General features: G+C 51.7%; 2 protein-coding genes across 4 annotated transcripts in view; one reads left to right on the top strand and one right to left on the bottom strand.

Annotated features, from left to right (window-relative positions):
- PCYT1A (phosphate cytidylyltransferase 1A, choline) overlaps positions 1 to 2217 on the top strand; it is a 47286-nt gene extending 45069 nt beyond the window's left edge. Inside the window, exon 10 of one of the 2 annotated variants that reach the window (XR_009209229.1) lies at positions 2148 to 2217. The gene's annotated coding sequence lies outside the window, so the exon portion shown is untranslated. Of the gene's footprint in view, positions 1 to 356; positions 643 to 2147 lie in introns of those variants that run through there. The other variant, XR_009209230.1, reaches the window with a different exon arrangement.
- On the bottom strand, positions 559 to 21497 carry SLC51A (solute carrier family 51 subunit alpha). 2 transcript variants are annotated; one of them, XM_058426205.1, is made up of 9 exons: positions 21466 to 21497; positions 16296 to 16427; positions 7197 to 7351; positions 6585 to 6658; positions 6042 to 6200; positions 5373 to 5484; positions 4200 to 4346; positions 1466 to 1571; positions 559 to 928 (listed from the first exon to the last, which is right to left on the bottom strand). In XM_058426205.1, exons 3-9 carry the CDS (start codon positions 7314 to 7316, stop codon positions 792 to 794), a joined length of 855 nt encoding a protein of 284 aa, XP_058282188.1. In that variant the 5' UTR covers positions 7317 to 7351; positions 16296 to 16427; positions 21466 to 21497; the 3' UTR covers positions 559 to 791. The 2 variants fall into 2 exon arrangements, with proteins under 2 accessions (XP_058282188.1, XP_032027838.1); XM_032171947.2 differs by lacking the exon at positions 21466 to 21497 and adding an exon at positions 17604 to 17974 and having other exon boundaries at positions 16296 to 16390.
- Positions 21498 to 21910: the final 413 nt, after the last annotated feature.

The following is a 21910-nucleotide window of genomic DNA, read 5'->3' as shown; positions in this document are numbered from 1 at the left end:
AGACTCTTGGTGCCTTTGCTTCCACATGCTGATTCTCTCCTTAGAAATCAAGCTCCATGAACCACAGCGTCAGGAGATTCCTTTTGTAGCTTGTCACCAAAGACTCAAAAGCCATTGTCCCACAAAGCGAGGCCGACCCAGACCCCAGGGCCCCATGTGGTTGGTGCCCTAGCAGCACACCTGTCAGGGAAAGATCGCCTTCCGTCTATTCTCCAGGGCCCCTGGCTTCCTCAAGACTCTGGGCTGGTGCTATTTCGCCTCACCAAGTTCTCCTTTTCTTCTGCCAGACACAATACTATCTACTCTTCTTTTCATCTGCTTTAGGAAAGCTCAGTAAGCTTTTATTTTTTTTCCAGAGACAGCGTCTGGCTGTATCACCCAGGCCGGAGTGTATGGCACAACCATCGCTCACTGCAGCCTCAACCTCCTGGGCTCAAGTGATCCTCCTGCCTCAGGCTCCCAAAGTGCTGGGATAGCAGGCATGAGCCGCCACACCCAGCCAGCAATATACAACCTTGAAGGGCTAATAGTGACATGGACAGAGGCAAGGTGCCCAGTTACACATTTTCAGACGTCATCTTGTTTATTACGAAACTTAAAACACCTTCCCCAGGCAAGATCCAAAGCAATTTTATCCTAACATTGTTCACCTTCACCTGTGGAGTCAAATGTAATCTGCCAGCTTGTGTTGACAAGGGGGAATGCTCCCCATTTGGTCAAGGTTGAGGGGCAGTAAGGAAATCTTGTATTCTAATGAGTACAGCATCCTTTCATTGTCCAAGCCATCCACCTTAGGCTTTGAGGTTCAAGTCCAGGTCTGGAGAAGAGAACGTTTCATACCCAACCTTGTGGTCTTTCCTTCGGTAGTACATTCGTGTCAGCACAGTCATTAGAAAAGTCTCCGGTATGAGGAGGTGGCAATTCATCACTGCAGTGTGGGGTGAAATACAGCGTAGGTTATGCTGAGTTACAGAGGTGGTATTTTACTAGCAGCCCTGGCACAGGAGTTGAGCAACACTTTCTCCAGCTTATCCCCAAACTAGGACTTTGGGATACAAAATTGTCATAAATAACATAGCGGGTTAATGGTAGAGCCAGAACCGGAACTTAGCTGTCTACTTCTGTGCTCTGAGGCTGGCATTAAAGTCCATTTCTCGTGTGTTCAATCAACATGGGCTTCTGTTTTTTAACCATTCCCATTCCTCTCCCAGGAGCTGAGGACTGAACCCATGGCTTCTTGGGTTGGCCCTCAGGGCTGGCCTCAAGCTGTGGGGTTTCACTTCTCTTCTGTGTGATCAGAGAGGTCACAGTTTCCTCAAAGACTCTGTTGGGATTTCCTGAAGATCCCTTCTGAACACTCTGAGCAGAAGTCAGGCCGGCCTAATGTCTGTTCTGAGGCCCCTTCTTTCCTGACTCTCCCCGTCTCATCCATCCCACGATGGGACAGGAGGCTTAACGTGCTCACCTTGAGACCTGGTTTTAGAGGAATAGGGAGGCGAACAAGCAATCTGCCCGCCATTGGCCAAGACTGAGAAGATGGAGGGCTGTAGGGCAGTCAGGATGAGGAGAACCTGCGGCATAAAAAAGAGGCAAGGGTGGGCTGGGCCTGCCCTCACGGCACAGAACGCAGCCAGCCCACTCCTGGGCCTTGCCCTTCCGCTGGGCACATTCCACCCGCTGTCAGATCTGTGCAGTCACAGAGGGTTGAGGCTCTCACTGCATTAAAAATCTGTGGGATTTTCATCTTTAGGCAAATGACATTCTCATTTTCTACCCAATAGTTTATTAGAGTTTCTGACAAGATATAAGAACTGATTAAAGGGTTCATTTTTAATTCCCTTTCTCAGCCATGGCTACCAATGAGCACTTAATGGATAAAAAGATGGGTGATTAGAGGAGAGTCATTCCATCCAGCTCAAGTGCCTGAGGCCCCTGCTCCTAGAATAATGGACAATTAACCATTAAAATGCCCTTTGAAAACTCTGCCATCCCAGGGACTGCGGGGAGAGGGCAATGGGGAATGTGTTTAATGGGTGCTTGGAGATGGACAGTGGTGATGGTAGTGCAACGATGTGAATGTACTTAACGCCACAGAACCTGACACTTCAAAATCATTAACAGGGCAAATTTTATCACTATTTCACCAGAATAAAGAAAGAAGGCGAAAGGGGAGAAGAAGAAGATCACTGTCCAGAAGCCCTGGAAGCACCATTGATCTTAGTACTGCCCTCCCTGAGTACTGTGTGGAAGCCTCAGCTTCTTCAAGGCTGGCGTGGCTCGCCCAGGCTCCCCCATATGCACCATGGGCAGGCCTGGCCATCACACGGCTTTTATCTTTCGGCCTGGTCTCAAGTACTTCTGGGATCCAGAACCTTTCTGCCCCTTCAGTCCCTGACTCATTCCGGGCCCTTCTGTCTCTGTTCCCATAGCCCCTTCCATTCTACCTCCTATGTGCCTGGAAGTTCACATTTGGGAGGCATGTACGTAGATCAAATGAGAATGCACGTGAACTCACTCTGTTAACTGTAGGGCAATCATTATGCCTTGGGAGTAGAAGACTAGCAAGGAGACAGGATGGAGAGAGAAGGAGAACAAGACTGGGTTAGAAGTCATTGCATTTGGTGGAAAAGTCATCTTTGGGGTTAGAGAATGCAGCATGTAGAAGGTGGGCCAACATGCCTTTGAGAGAATTTTCAGAAGTGGTGTGAAGATGAAGGGCAGGGTAAGGAGAAGACAGATGTGTGGAGGAGTCAGACATACCTGGGTATAAATTCTAGCCCCATCCCTTATGTGCCTTTGAGCAAGAACATCTCTGGGTCTGTTTCTTCCTTTGTAAAATGGGAATAATGACTCCTGGGGTTGTGAAAATGTAAGTGTAATGTGTGAAAGTGCCTCACACATGGCGTAGGTAGTTCCTGTAGCTAATGCTAATGCTGCTGCTGGTGTTGATGGATCATAGGATTTGAGGAAGTCATGGGTAGAAGAGGAAAGGAAGAAGCAAGGAGACAAATGTAAACTTTGTTAACACACGTGTTACAGGTTAAATCGTGTCCCCCCCAAAAAGCTATGTTGAAATCCTGCCCCCCAGTACTTGTGACATTATTTAAGAACAGTTTGTTACAAATGTAATTAGTTAAGATGAGGTCATAATGGAATAGGGTGGGCCCTTAATCCCATTTGACTGGTGTCCTAAAAATAGATGAGACGGAGGGGCATAGTGGCTCACGCCTGTAATCCCAACACTTTGGGAGGCGGAGGCGGGTGGATCACCTGGGGTCAGGAGTTTGAGACCAGCCTGGCCAACATAGCGAAACTGCATCTCTACTAAAAATGCAAAATTAGCCGGGCGTGATGGTACATGCCTGTAATCCCAGCTACTCGGGAGGCTGAGGCAAGAGAATTGCTTAACCCGAGATGGCACCACTGCTCTCCAGCCTGGGCAACACAGCAAGACTCTGTCTCAAAAAAAAAAAAAAAAATAGAAGACACACAGAAACACAAGGGGAGAATATAATGAGATAATGGAGGCAGAAATTGGAGTGACGCAAATGCTGGTCAAGGATGGTCCAGGACTGCTGGCAACCACCGGAAACTAGGGAGAGGCTGGGACCCCCTGCAGGGCTCAAAGGGAGCACGGCCCTGCTGGCTCCTTGACTGTGGACTTCTAGCCTCCAGCACAATGAGACAAGACATGTCTGTTGTTTTAAGCCATCTGGTTTGTGGTATTTTGTCGTGGCAGCCCTGGGAAACAATTCCAGCACAGAAAGACAGAAGCGGGAAGCACAGGAGTCATTTTCCAGATCTCACGAGAGCCTGAGGCTTGTGAAAAAGATTCCCAGGCCCACTTTTAGCCTTTATTGGCCTCATTCACCCTCACTCACCCTCACTCACCCTCACTCACCCTCACCCTCACTCACCCTCACTCACCCTCACTCACCCACCCTCACTCACCCTCACTCCCTCACCCTCACTCACCCTCACTCACCCTCACTCACTCACCCTCACTCACTCACCCTCACTCACCCTCACTCACCCACCCTCACTCACCCTCACTCACCCTCACTCACCCTCACTCACTCACCCTCACTCACTCACCCTCACTCACCCTCACTCACTCACCCTCACTCACCCTCACTCACTCACCCCAACTATCTGTAGCTCAGTCATGAAACATCTTTTCTCTGCCAGGGTATAGTTACCTGGAACAGAGCAAATCTGGCTCCCATGTTCTGCTCACCCAGGTGTAGCCTGGCTTGACGGGAAACGATGCCCAGGGTCCAGAGTGCCAGCAGTGTAGACACGCCGAGGAAAGTGTTGATCCATAGAGCTGTGCTCCCCTCAGAAATCTGGTGGCAACAGAAAGTAGTCAGTGAGGCAGGCAAGCTCTCTCTCTCTCTCTCTCTCTCTCTGTCTCTCTCAAGAGATGGTGTCACTCTGTCGTGCAGCTGAAAGTGCAATCATAGCTCACTGCAGCATCACACTCCTGGCTCCAGTGGTGCTCTCGCCTCAGGCTCCTGAGTAGCTGGGACTACAGGTGCATACCACCATTCCCAGCTAACTTTGTTTTGTTTTGTTTTTTCAAATAATAGAGATGGGCCGGGCGTGGTGGCTCACGCCTATAATCCCAGCACTTTGGGAGGCAGAGGCAGGCGGATCACCTGAGGTCAGGAGTTCGAGACCAGCCTGACCAACATGGAGAAACCCTGTCTCTACTAAAAATACAAAATTAGCCAGGCGTGGTGGTGCATGCCTGTAATCCCAGCTACTCGGGAGGCTGAAGCAGGAGAATCGCTTGAACCCAGGAGGTGGAGGTTGCAGTGAGCCGAGATCGCGCTATTGCACTCCAGCCTGGGCGACAAAAGAGAGACTCCATCTCAAAAAACAAAACAAAACAAAAAGAGATGGGATCTCACTATGTTGCTCAAGCTGGTCTCAAACTCCTGGCTTCAAGTGATCCTCCCACCTCAACCTTCCAAAGTGCAGGGATTACAGGTGTGAGCCACCATGCCCAGCCTAATTTTAAAAACATTTTTAGAAATGGCATCTCACTATATTGTCCAGGCTGGTCTTGAACTCCCACTCTTGAGCAAGCCTCCCACCTCGGCCTCGTGAGCCATTGGGATCACAGGCATGCATCATGGCACCCGGTGCTTCCTCTGATCTCTCCTCTCCCATGGCAGGAAAGGTAATGAAAAAGCCCTAGAGCCTGGCCTATTGTTCTTTCATCTCCCTGGCAGTCCCTGAGCCTCTGTTTTCCCACAGCCTCCCTTTTCTGGGGCCCTCTGTCAAGGGATGTTGGCTCTGGTGATTGCTTTTAAACACAAAGGTACTAAATGAGTCTCGGACTGTGCTGTCCCTCACTCCCGGCTTACATCTGCTGGGTCATAGATGCCGTCGGGGATGAGAAACAGGCCCACCAGGGTCAGCGTTATCTTCAAGAAGGCGTATTGGAAAGGGCCCAACATCAGCAGCTGAAGCTTCTTCCTGAGTGGGGAAGAGGGTTAGGAACATGGGCCCACAAACCGCCTGCCCCAGGAAGACCCCCCGGCTCCTCACTGGGCTCCTGGGCTGAGGCTTGGCTGCCGTCATAAACACCAACCAGGTTAAGTGGATGGGGACGAGGAAAAAACCAGAATGTTGAGAGTACTGGGAACCCTCTTAGTCTCCCACTCACCTCCAGACCAGAACGCTGTCTTTGGAGCGAGGTCTGGGAGTGTGACCTCAACCTCATTCACCAAAGTGGGCAGAAGGGGCAAGCGAATGGCCCCAAGTCCAGTTTTCTCCGTGTGGCTAAGGCTTGCAGGGTGCAGTGAAGTTCAGTGATGAGAATTTAGGAGCTCTCCTTCCTCTGCTCCCCTGTCCCCTGAGGCTGGTGCCCGTGGGTCCTGGCTGTGGGATGCCCACCCTTCCTTCACTGGCTTTGGCCTATTCACGCCTAATTCCCAGAGCCTTGAGGGGGGCTGGGGGCCAGGAGACGCTCCTGGGAAGGGACCAGAAGAGGCTCCCCGGCTCCTGGAGGAGGCACCTTGGCCCCGCCTCACCTGGTGAGCAGCAGCCGCGGACAGCAGGGGCAGCAGCAGCAGCAGGGGCCTGTGTGGACCATCATCGGGGTGTCCCTCAGCGTCCTCAGCACCGCCTCCTTCCCCCCAAAGCCTTCCACCATGACCAGCATCAGCAGGTAAAAGCACACGGCATAAAACCTGGGATGGGAGAGGAGTGGGCCTACGAGTTCGGGGCACGCTGCAGGGACACCCCTTTGCTGCCAGAGAGAAAGACGGCAGGGAGAGGCGGGGCTTACTGAGGGGAAGAGCTAGGGCTGGGCGTTCTGGGTGTGTGACCCAAGAGGAGCGAGGGAGAGGAGACGGCCCGCAGGACTGGGAGAAGGGGCATTTCAGACTGTGGGAACAAAGGGCTGCTGAGGAATGTGCCAGATGCCAAAAGGAGGCATCCCCTGAGCAGAACCAGGAGCGCAAGAGCCCCGAACTGGCACAAGCTGGTCAGCCGGGATCAAGGACACAGACTCTGGAGTCCTGGTGAGCGGGAGCAGAGGGGCCCTTGGAGGTGGGGTGAGGCAGGGCACTCACGAGGTGATGGTCATTTCCACCAGCACCAGGGAACGAGGGATCCAGAGACCAAAGCAGCACAGCACAGACACCACCTGCTCAGAAGGGGCAGGAGCAGATGAGGGCGGCAGGGTGGCGAGGGCACAGGAGGCCAAACCCACACATTTGAGGCAGCGTTCCTTCAACGTTGCCAGCTGGAAAAACAACTAATTAAATCCAGCAAATCAAGGACCTGTGGGAGGGCGTTTCAGAAGCCTCGGCATGAGGGTGGAGCTGAGTGTGGCCCTGTGGGATGAGACTCTCCCCCACACTCTGAGGAACCACAGCTGCCTCTACGGGAAGGAAGCTCTTTTAATGGCAAGACTGTGGCGGGCAGCAGTGAGTGAGGCGGCTGGAGGGCTCAGCGGGGCTCCAGCTGTCTCCGCAGTCCTTAGAATTCAAACACTGCACCCCACAGCCTTCCGAGCAGAGGATCCTAACTGCAAGGGGAGATGAGATTGCAAACCTCCGCCCTCAGCGGGTCGTGGCAGGACAGACACTCTGCTGAAGTGACGTGCTGAGTTGAGAGGAACTCTCACATTGGTCTCTGCCTTCTTTTCAGTTCCCCCCACAGGGCAGCCCCAGGGGCCTCACCGTGGGTGCCGAGCTATTCCAGAGCAGAGTCCGCCTCTTGATGGGGCAAAGCGTGTTCTTGTACAGGTAGACGGCGTCCTCCAGGAAGATGGCAATGGAGCCCAGTGCCAGCAGGGTCATGATGCTGGTGAGGGCAAGTTCCACAGGGCCCAGGGCTAAAGGAGGAGAAGGCAGAGAGCTGACGACTGGGACTGAGGGGAGAAGGCCTGGGCTTATTCCCTCGGATCGACATTGCTTTACTGAATCTAGGGTCTGACCCGTGCACAGGAATGAGGGTTTTTTAGACCTAGAGTAGTCAACGTGACTAAGAAATAGTCATGCTTTTTTTTTTTTTTTTTTTTTTTTTTTTAAGACGGAGCCTCACTCTGTTGCCCAGGCTGGGGTGCAGTGGTGTGAACTCGGCTCACTGCAACCTCCACCTCCCGGGTTTAAGTGATTGTCCTGCCTCAGCCTCCCAAGTAGCTGGGATTACAGACGCCCACCACTACGCCCGGCTAATTTTTGTATTTTTAGTAGAGATCGTTTTCTCCATGTTGGCCAGGATGGTCTCGAACTCCTGACCTCAAGTGATCCACTTGCCTTGGCCCTGCAGAGTGCTGGGATTACAGGCCTGAGCCCCCATGCCCGACCCCGATTCACTTTTCTATCTCCAGTGCCAGGTGCTGCACTAGCAAATGTAGATCAATTAACATAATTGAAGCTGAACATAATTTACGGGACATTCTGGAGCTGTTTAAGTTGATTTCACCAAAATTATATGGTGAAACCAGGACATTAGGAGGGAACTTTTTTGTGGGGAGGAGGACAGGGTGTCACTCTGTCACCCAGGCTGGAGGGCAGTGGTGCGATCATGGCTCACTGCAACCTTGACCTTCCGGGTTCAAACCATCCTCCAACCTCAGCCTCCCAAGTAGCCTGGGACTACAGGCCACCAGCAAGGCCGGCTAATTTTTAAAATTTTCTATAGAGATGGGCTCTCACTATGCCCCCAGACTGGTTTCAAACTCCTAGGCTCAAGCAGTCCTCCCACCTTGGCCTCCCAAAGTGCTGGGATTACAGACTTGAGCCACCACGCTCGGCCAGGGGGGATCTTCAGCAAAAGAGAAATGGATCAAATAAAAACCCCAAGGACACCTGATGCACGCTGGCCTCATGCTTGGTTTTACATGAACTATAGTCCAAGGTTCTCAAACTTTCGTGGATATTGCAATCATTTTGGGAGTTGTTAAAAAGCAGCTAGCTGCCCAGGCCCTGCCTTCAGACGTGTGCAATGTGGGATGGGCCCTGTCATCTGCATTTTTAACAAGTTCACCTGATAGTGGTCGGAGGCTAGCAAACACTTTGACAAATACTGATAGACCTCATCTGGCCTCACCATCGCTAACAGAAAAAAATGAATATAGTCACAATATGTGTTTCCGAACAAACGTGATTCATTAATGCAGCCGTTAGTTTTAAAGAAAGGGTTCTAGGTCCTTAGTGACCCTGTGGTCATTTATCTAAGTGTCTTTTCTAGTTATTGGACCCTCCTTTGCACCTCCTACCGGGCTAGGTAAGAGGAAGAAAGGGAGAAAACTGCCGCACTCCAGTCGTTGTCCTGTTGCCTTGCAGGGTGAGCACGGGGAAGGGACTGGCCAGTCTGCTCTGTGTTGTGGCGACTAAGGAACATGAGGGCAGCTCAGTGGGAGCAATATGACTGCTGAAACCAAAACAGGGAGAAAGGTGGCCACGGCACAGACTGGAGCTGGAGCTGTTGTCTCGGTCAGTTGCACCTGGTGGCACCACAGGACCAACCAGGACGATGGGTGAATCTGTCAAAAAATACACTGGCCCTCGGCTGAGCACGGTGGCTCACACCGGTACTCCCAGCACTTTGGGAGGCTGAGGTGGGCAGATCACTTGAGGCCAGGAGTCCAAGACCAGCCTGGCCAACATAGCGAAACCCCACCTCTACTAAAAATACAGAAATTAGCCAGCTGTGGTGGCGCCTGCCTGTGGTCCCAGCTACTTGGGGAGAGGTGAAGGCTGTAGTGAACCAGGACCACACCACTGCACTCCAGCCTGGGTGAAAAAAAAAAAATGAAAAGACCTATAATACTGAAAAAAGTTAGCAATGCTTATGTTCGGGTGATGGGACTATGGATGATTTGTGTCTTCTTTTCTGTCTTCTTACTTTTTTCTATCTTTTCTGAGTATTCACTTTTTTTTTTTTAATTAAACAACTTAAATTTATTTTCTCATAGTTTTGGAGGCTAGAAGTTCAAGATCAAGGTGTTAGCAGGTTTGATTTCTCCTGAGGCCTCTCTCCTCCACTTGCAGACAACTCCTCTCTCCTCCCCTCTCCTCCCCTCCTCTCCCCCCCCCCCCCTGCCCTCCCCTCTCCCCTCTCTTCCCCTCCCATCTCCTCCCCTCCCCCCTCCCCTCCCCTCCCCTTCTCTTTTTTCAACGAAGTTTCACTCTTATCGCCCAGGCTGGAGTGCGGTGGCCTGATCTTAGCTCACTGCAGCCTCCACCTCCCAGATTTAAGCGATTCTCCTGCCTCAGCCTCCCAAGTAGCTGGGACTACAGGCACCTGTCACCACGCCCAGCTAGTAGAGACGGTTTTCACCATGTTGGCCAGGCTGGTCTTGAACTCCTGACCTCAACTGATCCGCCTGCTTTGGCCTCCCAAAGTGTTGGGATGACAGGCGTGAGCCACCGGGTCCGGCCGAAAACCACGTTTCTACTGTGTCCTCACATGGCCTTTTCTCTGTCTGTGAAAATCCCTAGTGTCTTTCTTTTCCAATTATTCTATAATGAATATGTACTTTATAAGAAAATAAACCTTTTTTTAGAAAAGAACATATTTTTCCAAATATACAATGATGTGAAAAATTTATTTTGTGTTATGCTTACAGAAACAGAACATAAAATTATAGGAATAGTATGATTTCTACAAATGTTAAAAGCATAGAGAAAGGGCTGGGAACAGTGGCTCACGCCTGTAATCCCAGCACTTTGGGAGGCCAAGGCAGGTGGATCATTTGAGGTCAGGAGTTTGAGACCACCCTGGCCAACATGGTGAAACCCCATCTTTACCAAAAATACAAAAATTAGCCAGGCGTGGTGGTGCGCACCTGTAGTCCCAGCTACTTGAAAGGCTGAGGCAGGAGAATTGCTTGAACTGGGAGGTGGAGGTTGCAGTGAGCTGAGATCACACCACTGCACTCCAGCCTGGGCAACACAGCCAGACTCTGTCTCAAAAAAAAAAAAAAAAAAAGCATGAAAAAAGGAAATTACACTAAGATATTTGCCATGCCTGTCTCTGGGTGGGACTGTAGATGATTTTTTTCTCTTTTTACTGTTCTGTATTTTCTTTCTTTTTTTTTTTTTTTTAACTAAACCTGAAGATTTTTATAATAGAAATGTTTAATTAAGAAAATTCAGACAATAGGCAAAGTCCAGACAGGAAAAAGCCAACATTAATGCAGGTGGTTTTCCAAAACCAATGTTCTGTGGTTGGGAAGCGGGGGTCATTGCTAGAGCCTCTCTTACCCCCAGCCCCGTGTCCTCATCAGCCCTTGGAGAGCGTAAAAACTGCCCTTTCACACGCCACCGACTCAGTCTTTCCCAGTCTTCATTTCCCTAACTGCTCCCTGCTCCGTGAAAATCTCCATTCCGGGTGACGTTCCGTCCTCCTTCCGCCCACATCAGGGCTACTTGTGTTTGCACAGCTGTTTACTGGCGTACTGTCAGACACTCCACGGAGGCAGGGACCTCGTCAGGCTTGTGCTCTGTTCTCAAACGCTCGGAGGAGTAACGGCTCTGTAACTATTTGTTGAATGAAAGAAATAACCTATGAGAATTCCTATCATCACCTGCATTTTACAGACTTTTTCAGGAAACGAGGCTCAGAGAAGGAAGCACGTCTCCCAGGGTCACACAGCCTGGAAGTGAAGGAGCGAAGATTTAAACGCAGGGATTCGTGACGCTAAGCCCACACTCTCATTAACCGTTACAGTGACTCCAGGTGTGTGTACTCGTGGATCTGGGAGAGATTATCAAAGGCAACCCTGGGAGGGCCGTTCCATTTATGAAGGTGAGGGTGGGGCAGATTCTGACTGTTCAACACAAACGGTTTTGCAGCGTCTTCTAACTGCTGCCTTTGGTACTTAGTTAGGAAAGGAAAAGTTCCTTGGCATCCGTAGCCCGATACTGGGCCTGTCCATCAAACTATCTTCTTAGGAGATGGCCTCTTCTTTTCTGGCTGAACTCAATTTCCCCAAAAGTGCATCTAAATGGATACTATGGGACAAAAGTATGCCATGACTAAAGAATTTTTGGAAATGCATTAAAGTTAAATATGATTTCTGCAGAGCATACTGAGAATTTTAATCTGCTAGTTTACATTGTAAATTTCCAAAAGGAGGGTCTAGAATGCACCTTTTACAAAACTTAACTTTAACTTTAACTTTCTTTTTTTTTTTTTTTGAGATGGAGTATCACTGTGTCGCCAGGCTGGAGTGCAGTGGCGCGATCTCGGCTCACTGCAACCTCTGCCTCGTGGATTCAAGCAATTCTCCTGCCTCCGCCTCCCAGGTAGCTGGGATTACAGGTACCCACCACCACGCCCAGCTAATGTTTGTATTTTAAGTAGAGATAGGGTTTCACCATGTTGGGCAGGCTGCTCTTGAACTCCTGACCTCAAGTGATCCACCAGCCTCGGCTTTCCAAAGTGCTGGGATTACAGTCGTGAGCCACCGCGCCTGGTCACAAAACTTAACTTCCTACAGAACTCTGTTTCCATGAAGGACTCCTTGGGATTAAGAGTCCGAGACTTTGGGAAATGCTTGTCTAGTTGACCATTTTGAATATAATCATACTTATTGCAACTATTAAATTTCCCGCTGTCTCTGGAATAGCAAAGATTACTTTTTAAAATAATGAAAACAAGAACATTAAATAAGAATTTGAAAAAAGAGTAATCACCCATAATCCCAGCTTTCTAACCAAAAAGTATTTCCATGATTGCATATTTGCCTCCAGGAGGTTAGGAGCACAGTATAGAGCGTTGGAGTCAGACACTTGAATTCAACGTAAAATGCCAGGCCGGGCGTGGTGGCTCACGCCTGTAATCCCAGCACTTTGGGAGGCCGAGGCGGGCGGATCACGAGGTCAGGAGATCGAGACCATCCTGGCTAACACGGTGAAACCCCGTCTCTACTAAAAAATACACAAAAAATTAGCCGGGCGTGGTGGCGGGCGCCTGTGGTCCCAGCTACTCGGGAGGCTGAGGCAGGAGAATGGCGTGAACCCGGAGGGCAGAGCTTGCAGTGAGCCGATTTCGCGCCACTGCACTCCAGCCTGGGCGACAGAGTGAGACTCTGTCTCTAAAACAAACAAACAAACAAACAAACAAACAAACAAAAACAAAGTAAAATGCCACTTACTAATAGCTCTATGACCATAGACAGGTTACTTATCCTCTCCTCAAGCTTCTTAGCAAAGCACCTGGCATGTAGTATTTGTTCAATAAAAAGTAGCTTTAAGGCTGGGCACAGTGGTTCACGCCTGTAATCCCAGCACTTCAGGAGGCCGAGGCAGGAGGATCGCTTGAGCTGGGGTGTTTGAGATCAGCCTGGGCAACAAAGTGAGACTCTGTCTCTACAAAAATTGAAAGTTAGCCCCGGCATGGTGGTGTGTGCCTGCAGTCCCACCTACTCGAGAGGATGAGCTCGAGCTGCCGTGAGCCATGATTTAAAAAAAAAAAAAAATTGATTCAATCATTCTTCTAGAATAATAGCTTTTCTCTCTCTCTCTTTTTTTCTTTTCTTTTTTTCTTTTTAAATTGAGACAGGGTTTCAGTCTGTTGCCCAGGCTGAGGCTGGTGGTACACTCATAGCTCACTGCAACCTTGACCTCCTGGGGTTGCAGCATGGGCCACCATGACTGGCCTGAAATAGTTTTCTTAGCATTTAATTTTAAGTTTGAGACCAGCCTGGGCAACATGGAGAAACTCCGTCTCTACAAAAAAATACAAAAATTAGCCAGGCTTGGTGGCATGTGCCTGTGGTCCCAGCTACTTGGGAGGCTGAGGTGGGAGGATCACCTGAGCCCAGCAGGTGGAGGTTGGGGTGAGCCGAGATTGCACCACTGCGCTCCAGCCTGGGTGACAGAGCTAGACCCTGTCTCAAAAAAAAAAAAAAAAAATTAAAGAACAACAGAGTTTACAAATGACGCGAGGAAGGAGTTTCGCCACGGCCTCCCGGAGGCACTTCTTCCTGCTTCTCCTATTTCTGTCCGTGCTGTCACCGTTGCCCAGAACCAGCACTTACACGCCTAGGTCTTTACCAGGTTGCCTGCTCTTTCTTTGAACTGCCTGTTTCCCAACCCTGCCTCAGACTCTTTTCCCGCATGCCAGGCCAGGGCAACAACCTCTCATTTACATCCCTGCCTATTTTTTGCTATTGTTGAGACGGAGTCTTGTTCTGTCACTCAGGCTGGAGTGCAGTGGTGGATCTCGGCTCACTGCAACCTCTGCCTCCCGGGTTCAAGCGATTCTCCTGCCTCAGCCTCCCGAGTAGCTGGGACTACAGGCACACGCCACCACACCCGGCTAATTTTTGTATTTTCGGTAGAGACGGGGTTTCACTACGTTGGCCAGGTTGATCTTGAACTCTTGACGGCAAATGATCCACCTGCCTCAGCCTCCCAAAGTGCTGGGATTACAGGCATGAGCCACCATGTCCGGCCACATCCCTGCTCCTTAAGGTTCCTCCTCTGCAGTCCATCCTGATGACTAATTAACGGCTGTGAAGCACTACTTTCATCCAGCCGCTCCCAGTCTCAGAGCCCTCACCAGCTCCTTCTCTCTGTGGGATAAAGTACAGCTCTTCTGCCAGCGCAGCACGCATCAGGCCTCACCTCACCTGCCCAGCTCTCTCAGTTGTCCCCTGCTCTTCCACCGGGATCCTTGAATCCTGCCAGAACTCGCTCCCCTGGGCCTGGGGCGCCCCCGAAGCATCCTCTCAGCTTCCCTGTCCCAGGAGGGCCCGCTGGCCAAACCCTCCCCACTCTGCCCGCAGCGAGGCTTGCTGGATGAGCAGACCCAGAATGGCCTGTTCTGAACAGCCTTGGGGTTTCTCTCTGCACGTTTTGAAGCAAAGCAACGTGAGGACCGTTTTCATTGTGTAAGGCAAGGTTTCTCGACCTGAGCACCATTAACACTTCGGCCTGAATAATCTTTTTGTGGGGGCTCTTCCTGTGCACTGTAGGAAGTTTAGCAGCTTTCCTGGCCTCTGACCACGAGATGCCAGTAGCACCTTCCAGTGTGGCAACCGGAACAGTCTCCGGACGCTGCCCAATGTTCCCTGGGGGGAGAGCTGCTGTGTAAGGGAAGGCTTGTACCACCAGCTGCACTCTCTCAACAGGAGGTTCCTGGAACTGGATGTAGCAGTCACCTACTGCCACTAACCACAGGTGGTCACCAGGCATCTCCGAACACTGGCAGTTGGCAACCGCTCTGGTTCAGATCATCTGAAATGAAGCCATACACAGCCCAAGGACACGCCCACGTCTGCGTGGGAACGCATACTGAGAGCTTCCTGTTGCCTGGGAAACGCATTAAATGTGCTACAGAGACACAGACTTGTATCCAACATTTCACAGGTAGTCAATATGCAGCAGGAAAACAAAACAAAATGCAGGCGTGAGCCACATTTTCTCTAAGCATGCTCGGGCTGTGATTCTCAATGTTTTTGGTGTCTGGGGAATAAGTTGAGCCCCATCCTATGCCTTTCACTTTCTTTTTCTTTTCTTTTATTTTTGAGACGGAGTCTCACTCACTCTGTTGCCCAGGCTGGAGTGCAGTGGCGCGATCTCGGCTCACTGCAACCTCCACCTTCCAAGTTCAAGCGATTCTCCTGCCTCAGCCTCCCGAGTAGCTGGGATTACAGATGCACGCCACCATGCCCGGCTAATTTTTGTATTTTCAGTAGAGATGGGGTTTCACCATGTTGGCCAGGCTGGTCTCCAACTTCTGGCTTCAAGTGATCCGCCCACCTCGGCCTCCCAAGTGCAGGGATTACAGGCATGAGCCACCACGCCCAGCCAATGCCTTTCACTTTCAAAAGTAATTCAGTAATAGAATCTTGTTGGCCAACACTGAGAGGACTTTTGCAGGTGCACCTATGTTTTTTTTTTTTTTAAATTACTGTTTTATTCAGAAAAAGTGCTTCTTGCAAAAGGGGAGCTGCAAAACAGAGACCTCCCCCACAATTACTTGTTTTTTTCTTAAAGCGAAAGAATGGGTGGGATCCAAGGAATCAAAGCAGTAGATGGACGACCAGGAGCACCCCCAAGTTATCTTCAGGAAACAGAGCGACAAAACGCAAAGGTAAAATTTCCGGTCAAGGAGTTCTTCCAACAACTGAACTTGAGCTGGTCTCGGGGGTCCCCACACCCCCCTTCAGTGGAAAATTATGACTTATGATTGCAAACCAATCACTCCACTACAATAAACACTGTCGAACAGGTTTTTGAATCCCATCTGTCCATCTGAGAGCTCAGGGGTGGAATGAGGCAAATACACACAAAAACACACACAAAAACCGGACAACAGAATGCGCCAGTGAGGACAAAGGTTTTTCAGAAAGGCTGGATCGTAAAACAAATACAACTGGTTCACCTGTGTGAAGCACGTCACTCACCGTAACCACCCTCTAGAGTGACATGGGTCCAGGGCGGATGCCATGCAGCCCTCCAGGGGACCCGATGGGGCTTGGACCACTTGGGCACCATCTTGAGTCCCCAGATGGCTCTGGGGTCTGAAAAAGCGCCCCAGGTCGCAGTGTCCGCCGTTTGAATGAGCTTTGAGGCCAGTTTTGTGGAGGCCCAACATGAGGGTTGCTCTCCGGAGCCAGGCTCTCATGCAGCCCTTTGGACCCACTGACTCCTTGAGGCATTGCCCTTCTCCAAGGCCTTAACTATGATGACAGACACCGGGCCAGAGATTCTCCCCGGCTGCCCAGGTGGACTGGCTCAGGGCCGCCTCTCCCCAGCTCCACTCAGCTATCCTGGTTTCCCTCCTCTCAGTTCCCTCTGGGGAGGGTCCCCACTCACCTCTCAGGAGTTGGGCTGCTGTGGGAGGCTGAGAGAAGCAGGCGGAGGGGATGCCGTAGTTGGTCTTCAGCACCTCCAGAAGGTCTGCTGTGTACCTGGCGAGACACCAGCCTGTGCTCAGACCCGCGGGGGCTGGGGGAAGGGGGAGGGTTGCACACTGGACCCTCAATCACTCCCGAGTGCAGGACTTTGTCCATTTCCCCTCAGGGCCTCTTTCTCTCTCTCTCTTTCCTTCCTTCCTTCCTTCCTTCCTTCCTTCCTTCCTTCCTTCCTTCCTTCCTTCCTTCCTTCCGCTCTCTCTTTCTCTTTCTCTCTTTCTCCTTTCCCCTTCCCCTTCCTTCCTCTCTCTCTCTTTCTCTTTCTCTCTCCCTTCCCCTTCTTCCTTCCTTCCTTTTGCTCTCTCTCTCTTTCTCTCTCTCCTTTCCCCTTCCCTTTCCCCTTTTCCTTCCTTCCTTCCTTCCTTCCTTCCTTCCTTCCTTCCTTCCTTCCTTCCTTCCTTTTTCTTTCTTTTTTTTTCTTTTTGAGACAGGGTCTTGCTCTGTTGTCCAGGCTGGAGTGCAGTGGTCTGTCTTGGCTCACACAAGCAGCCTTGACCTCCTGCGCTCAAGTGATCTACTCAACCCCCATCCCCACCAGTAGCTGGGACTACAGGTGCACCACGCCCGGCTAATGTTTTATATTTTTGGTAGAGACAGGATTTCTCCATGTTGCTCAGACACTGGTCTCGAACTCCTGGACTCAAATTGGAACTGGGCTCAAACTCCTGCACTCCCGCCTCAGCCTCCCAAAGTGCTGGGATTCCAGGCGCCCGGCCTCTGAGCCCTTTTCTTACAGGGAGTGGAGAGCTGGCCCGGGTGGGGAGTAAGACAAGCTGCCACCTAGCCAGGGCGTGCCTGGCTGCTGTGCCTGAAGAGCCCACCGTGGCTTCTCTCCACGCTGGTCGGGCCGCAGCCCAGGGACTGGCCAGAGAGGAAGAGCCGGATCCCAGAGGAAGGGTGAGTCCTCACAGATGGACGGGATGCCAGGGATGCCAGGGATGCTGCCATTTCCTCGGCCAGTGCCTTCCACGGCCCGGCTCTGGGATCTTTCTCTCCCCACGTGGGGGGCGAGGCCGAGGCCCTGAAGTGTCACACCCTGGCCCAAACCCACGTCGTGCCTGAGGACCTAGGAACAGCCAGGCCATCTTCAGTCCTGTGTCATTCTGAGTGCGGCAGCCGAAGGGCTCTGGGAGGGACGGAGGGAGGGCAGGCCGCGGGGTAGGGGACACCCGGCTCAGCAACCGGCCCAGGGCCCGCAGCGCTCACTCACCTGGGGTCAAGCTTTATCTGGGTCCTGCCCGGCTCCATCGCCGCGTTCTCTCCAGCAATCCCGCAGGCACCCGGGGTGAGGAAGGGCCGGCGGGGCGGGCAGGTGGCGGCCGGGGGCGGGGTGGCTCCTGCTGGCCTCGCCTGGGCCGGGTGGGGGCAAGCGGAGCTGCAGGTCTTCCCCTCGGCCGCGCTCCCTCCTTGAGCTTCCTGGGCCAACTTTCTATCTCAGAGTTCACCCTGGAGGAATTTGATCCTCAAGGCTGGCGGAGTTCCCTGTGCCTGACTCGTCCCTGCCCCCAGGTGTGGTCCCTCCCACCTCTGGGACAGGCGCCTTTGGCCGCCCCTTGCCTCTGGCCCGGCCCCTCCTGTAGGATTTTGTTGCGAGTCCACCTGCCCTTCCAGGAGCCTTCTGCGGTGGGGTGGGCTCCCCACGAAGCCCCTGCCCTGGGCCGGGCTGGGGACGAAGTCCTCGCTCCTCACCGCAGTGCTGCCTGGTCAGCAGCCCCTGAAGAACCTGCTGGAACTCAGGCTCGGGCTCTCCGCAGCGGGGAGGCTTAGGGCCGAGGCCTCGGCTGTGTGTGGCCCTGTCGGCCTGATGTGTGGAAGGGAGGACAGGCTGGAAACGCCAGATGAGGCCGGTGTGGGTTTCCCAAACCCCAGGTCATCACATCTGGATGATGGGCTCGGCCAGCCCGGCGCTGGGCTGGAAGATGCTGTATCTAAGAGTCAGAGTTGCAGAGTGAGATTGCCGGGCATTTGACAGGTCTTGAAAACCTGCTGAATTACAGGCTTGCAAATGATTTTATTGGCTGATAGCTTCTCTTTTCTCTCTCCCCAAATAGATTGAAATCTCTTCGAAGCCAGACACAGCATCCTGTGCTGTGGTACGGTGGCACCTCTAGGTTCCTGGCACGGAACCTGACACATACGAAATTTCCTTAGAATTTGGTTGCATAGTTGATGAAAGCATAAACTCAGAGCAGCAGCAGCCAGCGTCTGTCACCATGTCTGGTGTGCCAGGGGCCGCAGGACATGCAGTGTGTTCCTTAGCTTATTTAAACTTTACCACCGCGTTACAAGGAAAGTAGTATCCTTATTCCCATTTTACAGATAAGGAGGCTGAGGTCCGGAGAGGTTAAGAAACCAGGTCAGACAGAAAGCCATGGGGTGTGGAGAGCGGCCAAAGGGGCCTGGGGGAGGGGCTCTGTTGGGGCATGGTGGAGATTGGAGGTAGTGAGAAGAGGGCCCAGGAGAGGGTGCAGAGGGTCAATTCTGGGAAGGGAGAGGGGGCTTCCCGCGCTGGGCTGGTGAGGCCATATAAGCAGTGGAAGCAGTCCCTGATGGGGTACCCGGAGGACTCCCCACTCCTGTCCCCAGACACCTCAAAGTCTCTTCTAAGAGTCAAGCTGGATCCCCCTCCAGTTTCCCCTCCTCCTAAAGTCCAGTTCCTGGGACAGGACAATGTCGTGAGGCAGGTATCTCAGGGACCAGCTGCCTCCTAAGGTGGAGCTCAGGGAAGGAAGAGGCCGGCAAGGGCGCTGACCCCCAGAGGGTCACTGGCCTCAGCCGCACCCTGACAAAGACGCAGACTGACTCAGCTTCCTCCCAGCATCTCCGCAGGAACGTTCGTCAGGTCATTCACCCCCAGCCCACTGAGAGGCCTTGGGTTTAATTACCCAAAGCCCTGAACTTTAGACTTCCCAGAGCTGACAACAGGGCGCTGGGGATGAAAACTTCAGGACACAGTGGGGAATGGCAGGAAAGGTGGAAGGGCAGGAGGGAGCCGAGGGGGCCACGGCTGGACTGAGACTGGTGCTTCCCCACTGGGCAGCAGAGACTGGGAGACCCCAGGAGAGACCGGCAGGGTGTCAGTGAGGAAAGGGGGCTTCTGCCCCACCCAAGGTCTCTAAGGGTTGTCTTCTGTACAGTGTGGCCCGGGATCCAGCCAGCGGGAGGCCCTGCCTGGAGGCCAGCCCATCCCCAGCTAAGGCTTGGTCAGAGAGGATGAGCTGTGGCCGCCAGGGTCTTCTTCTCCTGGCAGTTGAGGCCTGCCAGCTGTCAGAAACTGATTTTTAGAACCAAAAAGAATAAGTCCTTCTGAATTTCATTTCTTTGGCCTATTTTTCCCACGAAATTATATGATAGCATCATTTGACATTTATTGAGACAGAGGAGGGATGGGACTCGGCTCCCAACCCCGCTAATGCATTCCCCCCCAACACTTTTTCTGTCTTTTTTTTTTTCTTACCTGCTTATCGCAGGACAGTGAAAGAATTAAGATAAGCAGCATTCCACTATAAATCTTACACAAATTGCCATTTCCACTGATCACAGGACCTTGAAAAAATGAAGATAGGCAGCGTCTCACTTTCAATCTTGTACTTCAGGGAATGAACTCCATGCTGTGTGCACAAAGCCGGAAGCACGACCACTCTTCACCCTTGGCCTCATTACAAGACCAAAATCTCTGCCTCGGCGCGGGAGCTCTCACCTGTAATCCCAGCCCTCTGGGAGGCCGAAGCAGACGGATCACCTGAGGTCAGGAGCTTGAGACCAGCCTGGCCAACATGGTGAAGCCCCGTCTCTACTAAAAATACAAAAATTAGCCAGGTGTGGTGGTGCGCACCTGTGATCCCAGCTACTCGGGAGGCTGAGGCACGAGAATTGCTTGAACCTGGGAGGCGGAGGTTGCAGGGAGCCGAGATCTCGTCACTGCACTCCAGACTCGGTGACAGACAGAAACAAAACAAAAGCCCGTGCCAGGGAGAGGCTTGCTCGCCGTGTTCCGATCCTGAGATGTATGTGTTACTGCGATTCCTAACTATCCCTGTGCGTTCTGTCACTCCTGCAGGAACGCTCACCTACCTCATGAATTACGCGTGTCGCCCTCCTTGAGACGCCACAATGCGCTCCCCTGGGGAGCTAGCCAGAGCACTCCCCTGCAGTGCTGTCTCCCCCGTGGTGGAATGGAAGCCCCCAGTAAAGCCTTGTCTGGGAAGTTTGCCTGGCCTCGTGCCAATTTTTATCGGCGCCTAAAGAACCTGTGGTCAGTATCACTTCAGTTTTGGCTTCCTTAATATGAGGGTCAGTTTTGAAAAATCAAAACAGAGGCTGGGCACGGTGGCTCACAACTGCAATCCCAGCACTTTGGGAGGCCGAGGCAGGTGGCTCACTTGAGGTCAGGAATTCGAGGCCAGCCTGACCAACATGGCGAAACCCCATCTCTTAAAAATACAAAAATTAGGCCGAGTGCAGTGGCTCACACCTGTAATCCCAGTACTTTGGGAGGCTGAGGTGGGTGGATCACCTGAGGTCAGGAGTTCGAGACCAGGCTGGCCAATGTGGTGAAACTCCGTCTCTACTAAAAATACAAAAAAAAAAAAAAATTAGCTGGGCGCGGTGGCGGGTGCCTATAATCCTAGCTACTTGGGAGGCTGAGGCAAGAGAATTGCTTGAACCCGGGAGGCAGAGATTGCAGTGAGCTGAGATGGTGCCATTGCACTCCCGAGTAGCTGGGATTACAGGTGCCCTCCACCTTGCCTGGCTAATTTTTGTATTTTTAGTAGAGATGTTGCAGGAAACTGAGGACTGGCAAGACTGAGACGGAGAACAAGAGGACTGTTTATTTCAGGTACTCACTGGCTCAGTGGATCCGCATCTAAAAAGCTGAGCATTGAACAGAGACAGAGCAGGGTTTTTATAAGTGGACTTACAATAAATAAAAGTAGTTAATCCTATGACAGGTCACAATCTATAGCATAACTTGTGGCCTTGCATAGCTGGTGACTTTGTAGCTGCATTGAAAGGAAAACAAGAACTGGCTAAATACAGTCATTTGTCAAACATAATCATGCTTAACAAACCTGGGAAAAGAGTAACAGTAAAAGAATTTGTCTTTCTTTTTTTATCTTCAACTTTGCTCTGGAGGTGATGGGTGTCTGGAGCTTATTCTTTTGGCCTTGGCTTCTTAAACAGCGTTATCTTATAACTGTCCTTGAAGTGAGCTTGCTAGGCAGAGGAAAACTTGTTCCTTTCTTTTTAACTTTTGCCTTGTTTGTTACTTTTCTTGGAGTGAATGAATGCATATTTATTTTTAAATTTCTGCCTTAGTTTCTTCTTTTTGAGGCCTTTTATAAAGGAAGTTTAATATGGCTCATGCTTGTAATCCCAGCACTTTAGGAGGCTGAGGTGGGTGGATTACCCGAGGTCAGGAGTTCGAGACCAGCCTGGCCAACATGACGAAAACCCCGTCTCTACTACAAAACACAAAATGAGCCGGGTGTGGTGATGCAGGCCTGTAATCCCAGC

Source organism: Hylobates moloch, unplaced genomic scaffold (genome assembly GCF_009828535.3).
Source record: "Hylobates moloch isolate HMO894 unplaced genomic scaffold, HMol_V3 SCAFFOLD_13, whole genome shotgun sequence".
NCBI classification, from domain to species: Eukaryota; Metazoa; Chordata; class Mammalia; order Primates; family Hylobatidae; genus Hylobates; species Hylobates moloch.
This window is presented reverse-complemented; position numbering and strand designations above follow the sequence as displayed.

What these genes read in the sequence shown, in the direction of transcription:
- SLC51A (XM_032171947.2), bottom strand. Translation starts at nt 17,641, where the DNA reads ATGGAGCCGGGCAGGACCCAGATAAAGCTTGACCCCAG. An exon ending in GGAATAGCTCGGCACCCACG is followed by an intron (nt 6,659 to 7,196) that starts GTGAGGCCCCTG and finishes CCTTCTGAGCAG; the next exon opens with GTGGTGTCTGTGCTGTGCTG. An exon ending in GTGGAAATGACCATCACCTC is followed by an intron (nt 6,201 to 6,584) that starts GTGAGTGCCCTG and finishes CTCCCATCCCAG; the next exon opens with GTTTTATGCCGTGTGCTTTT.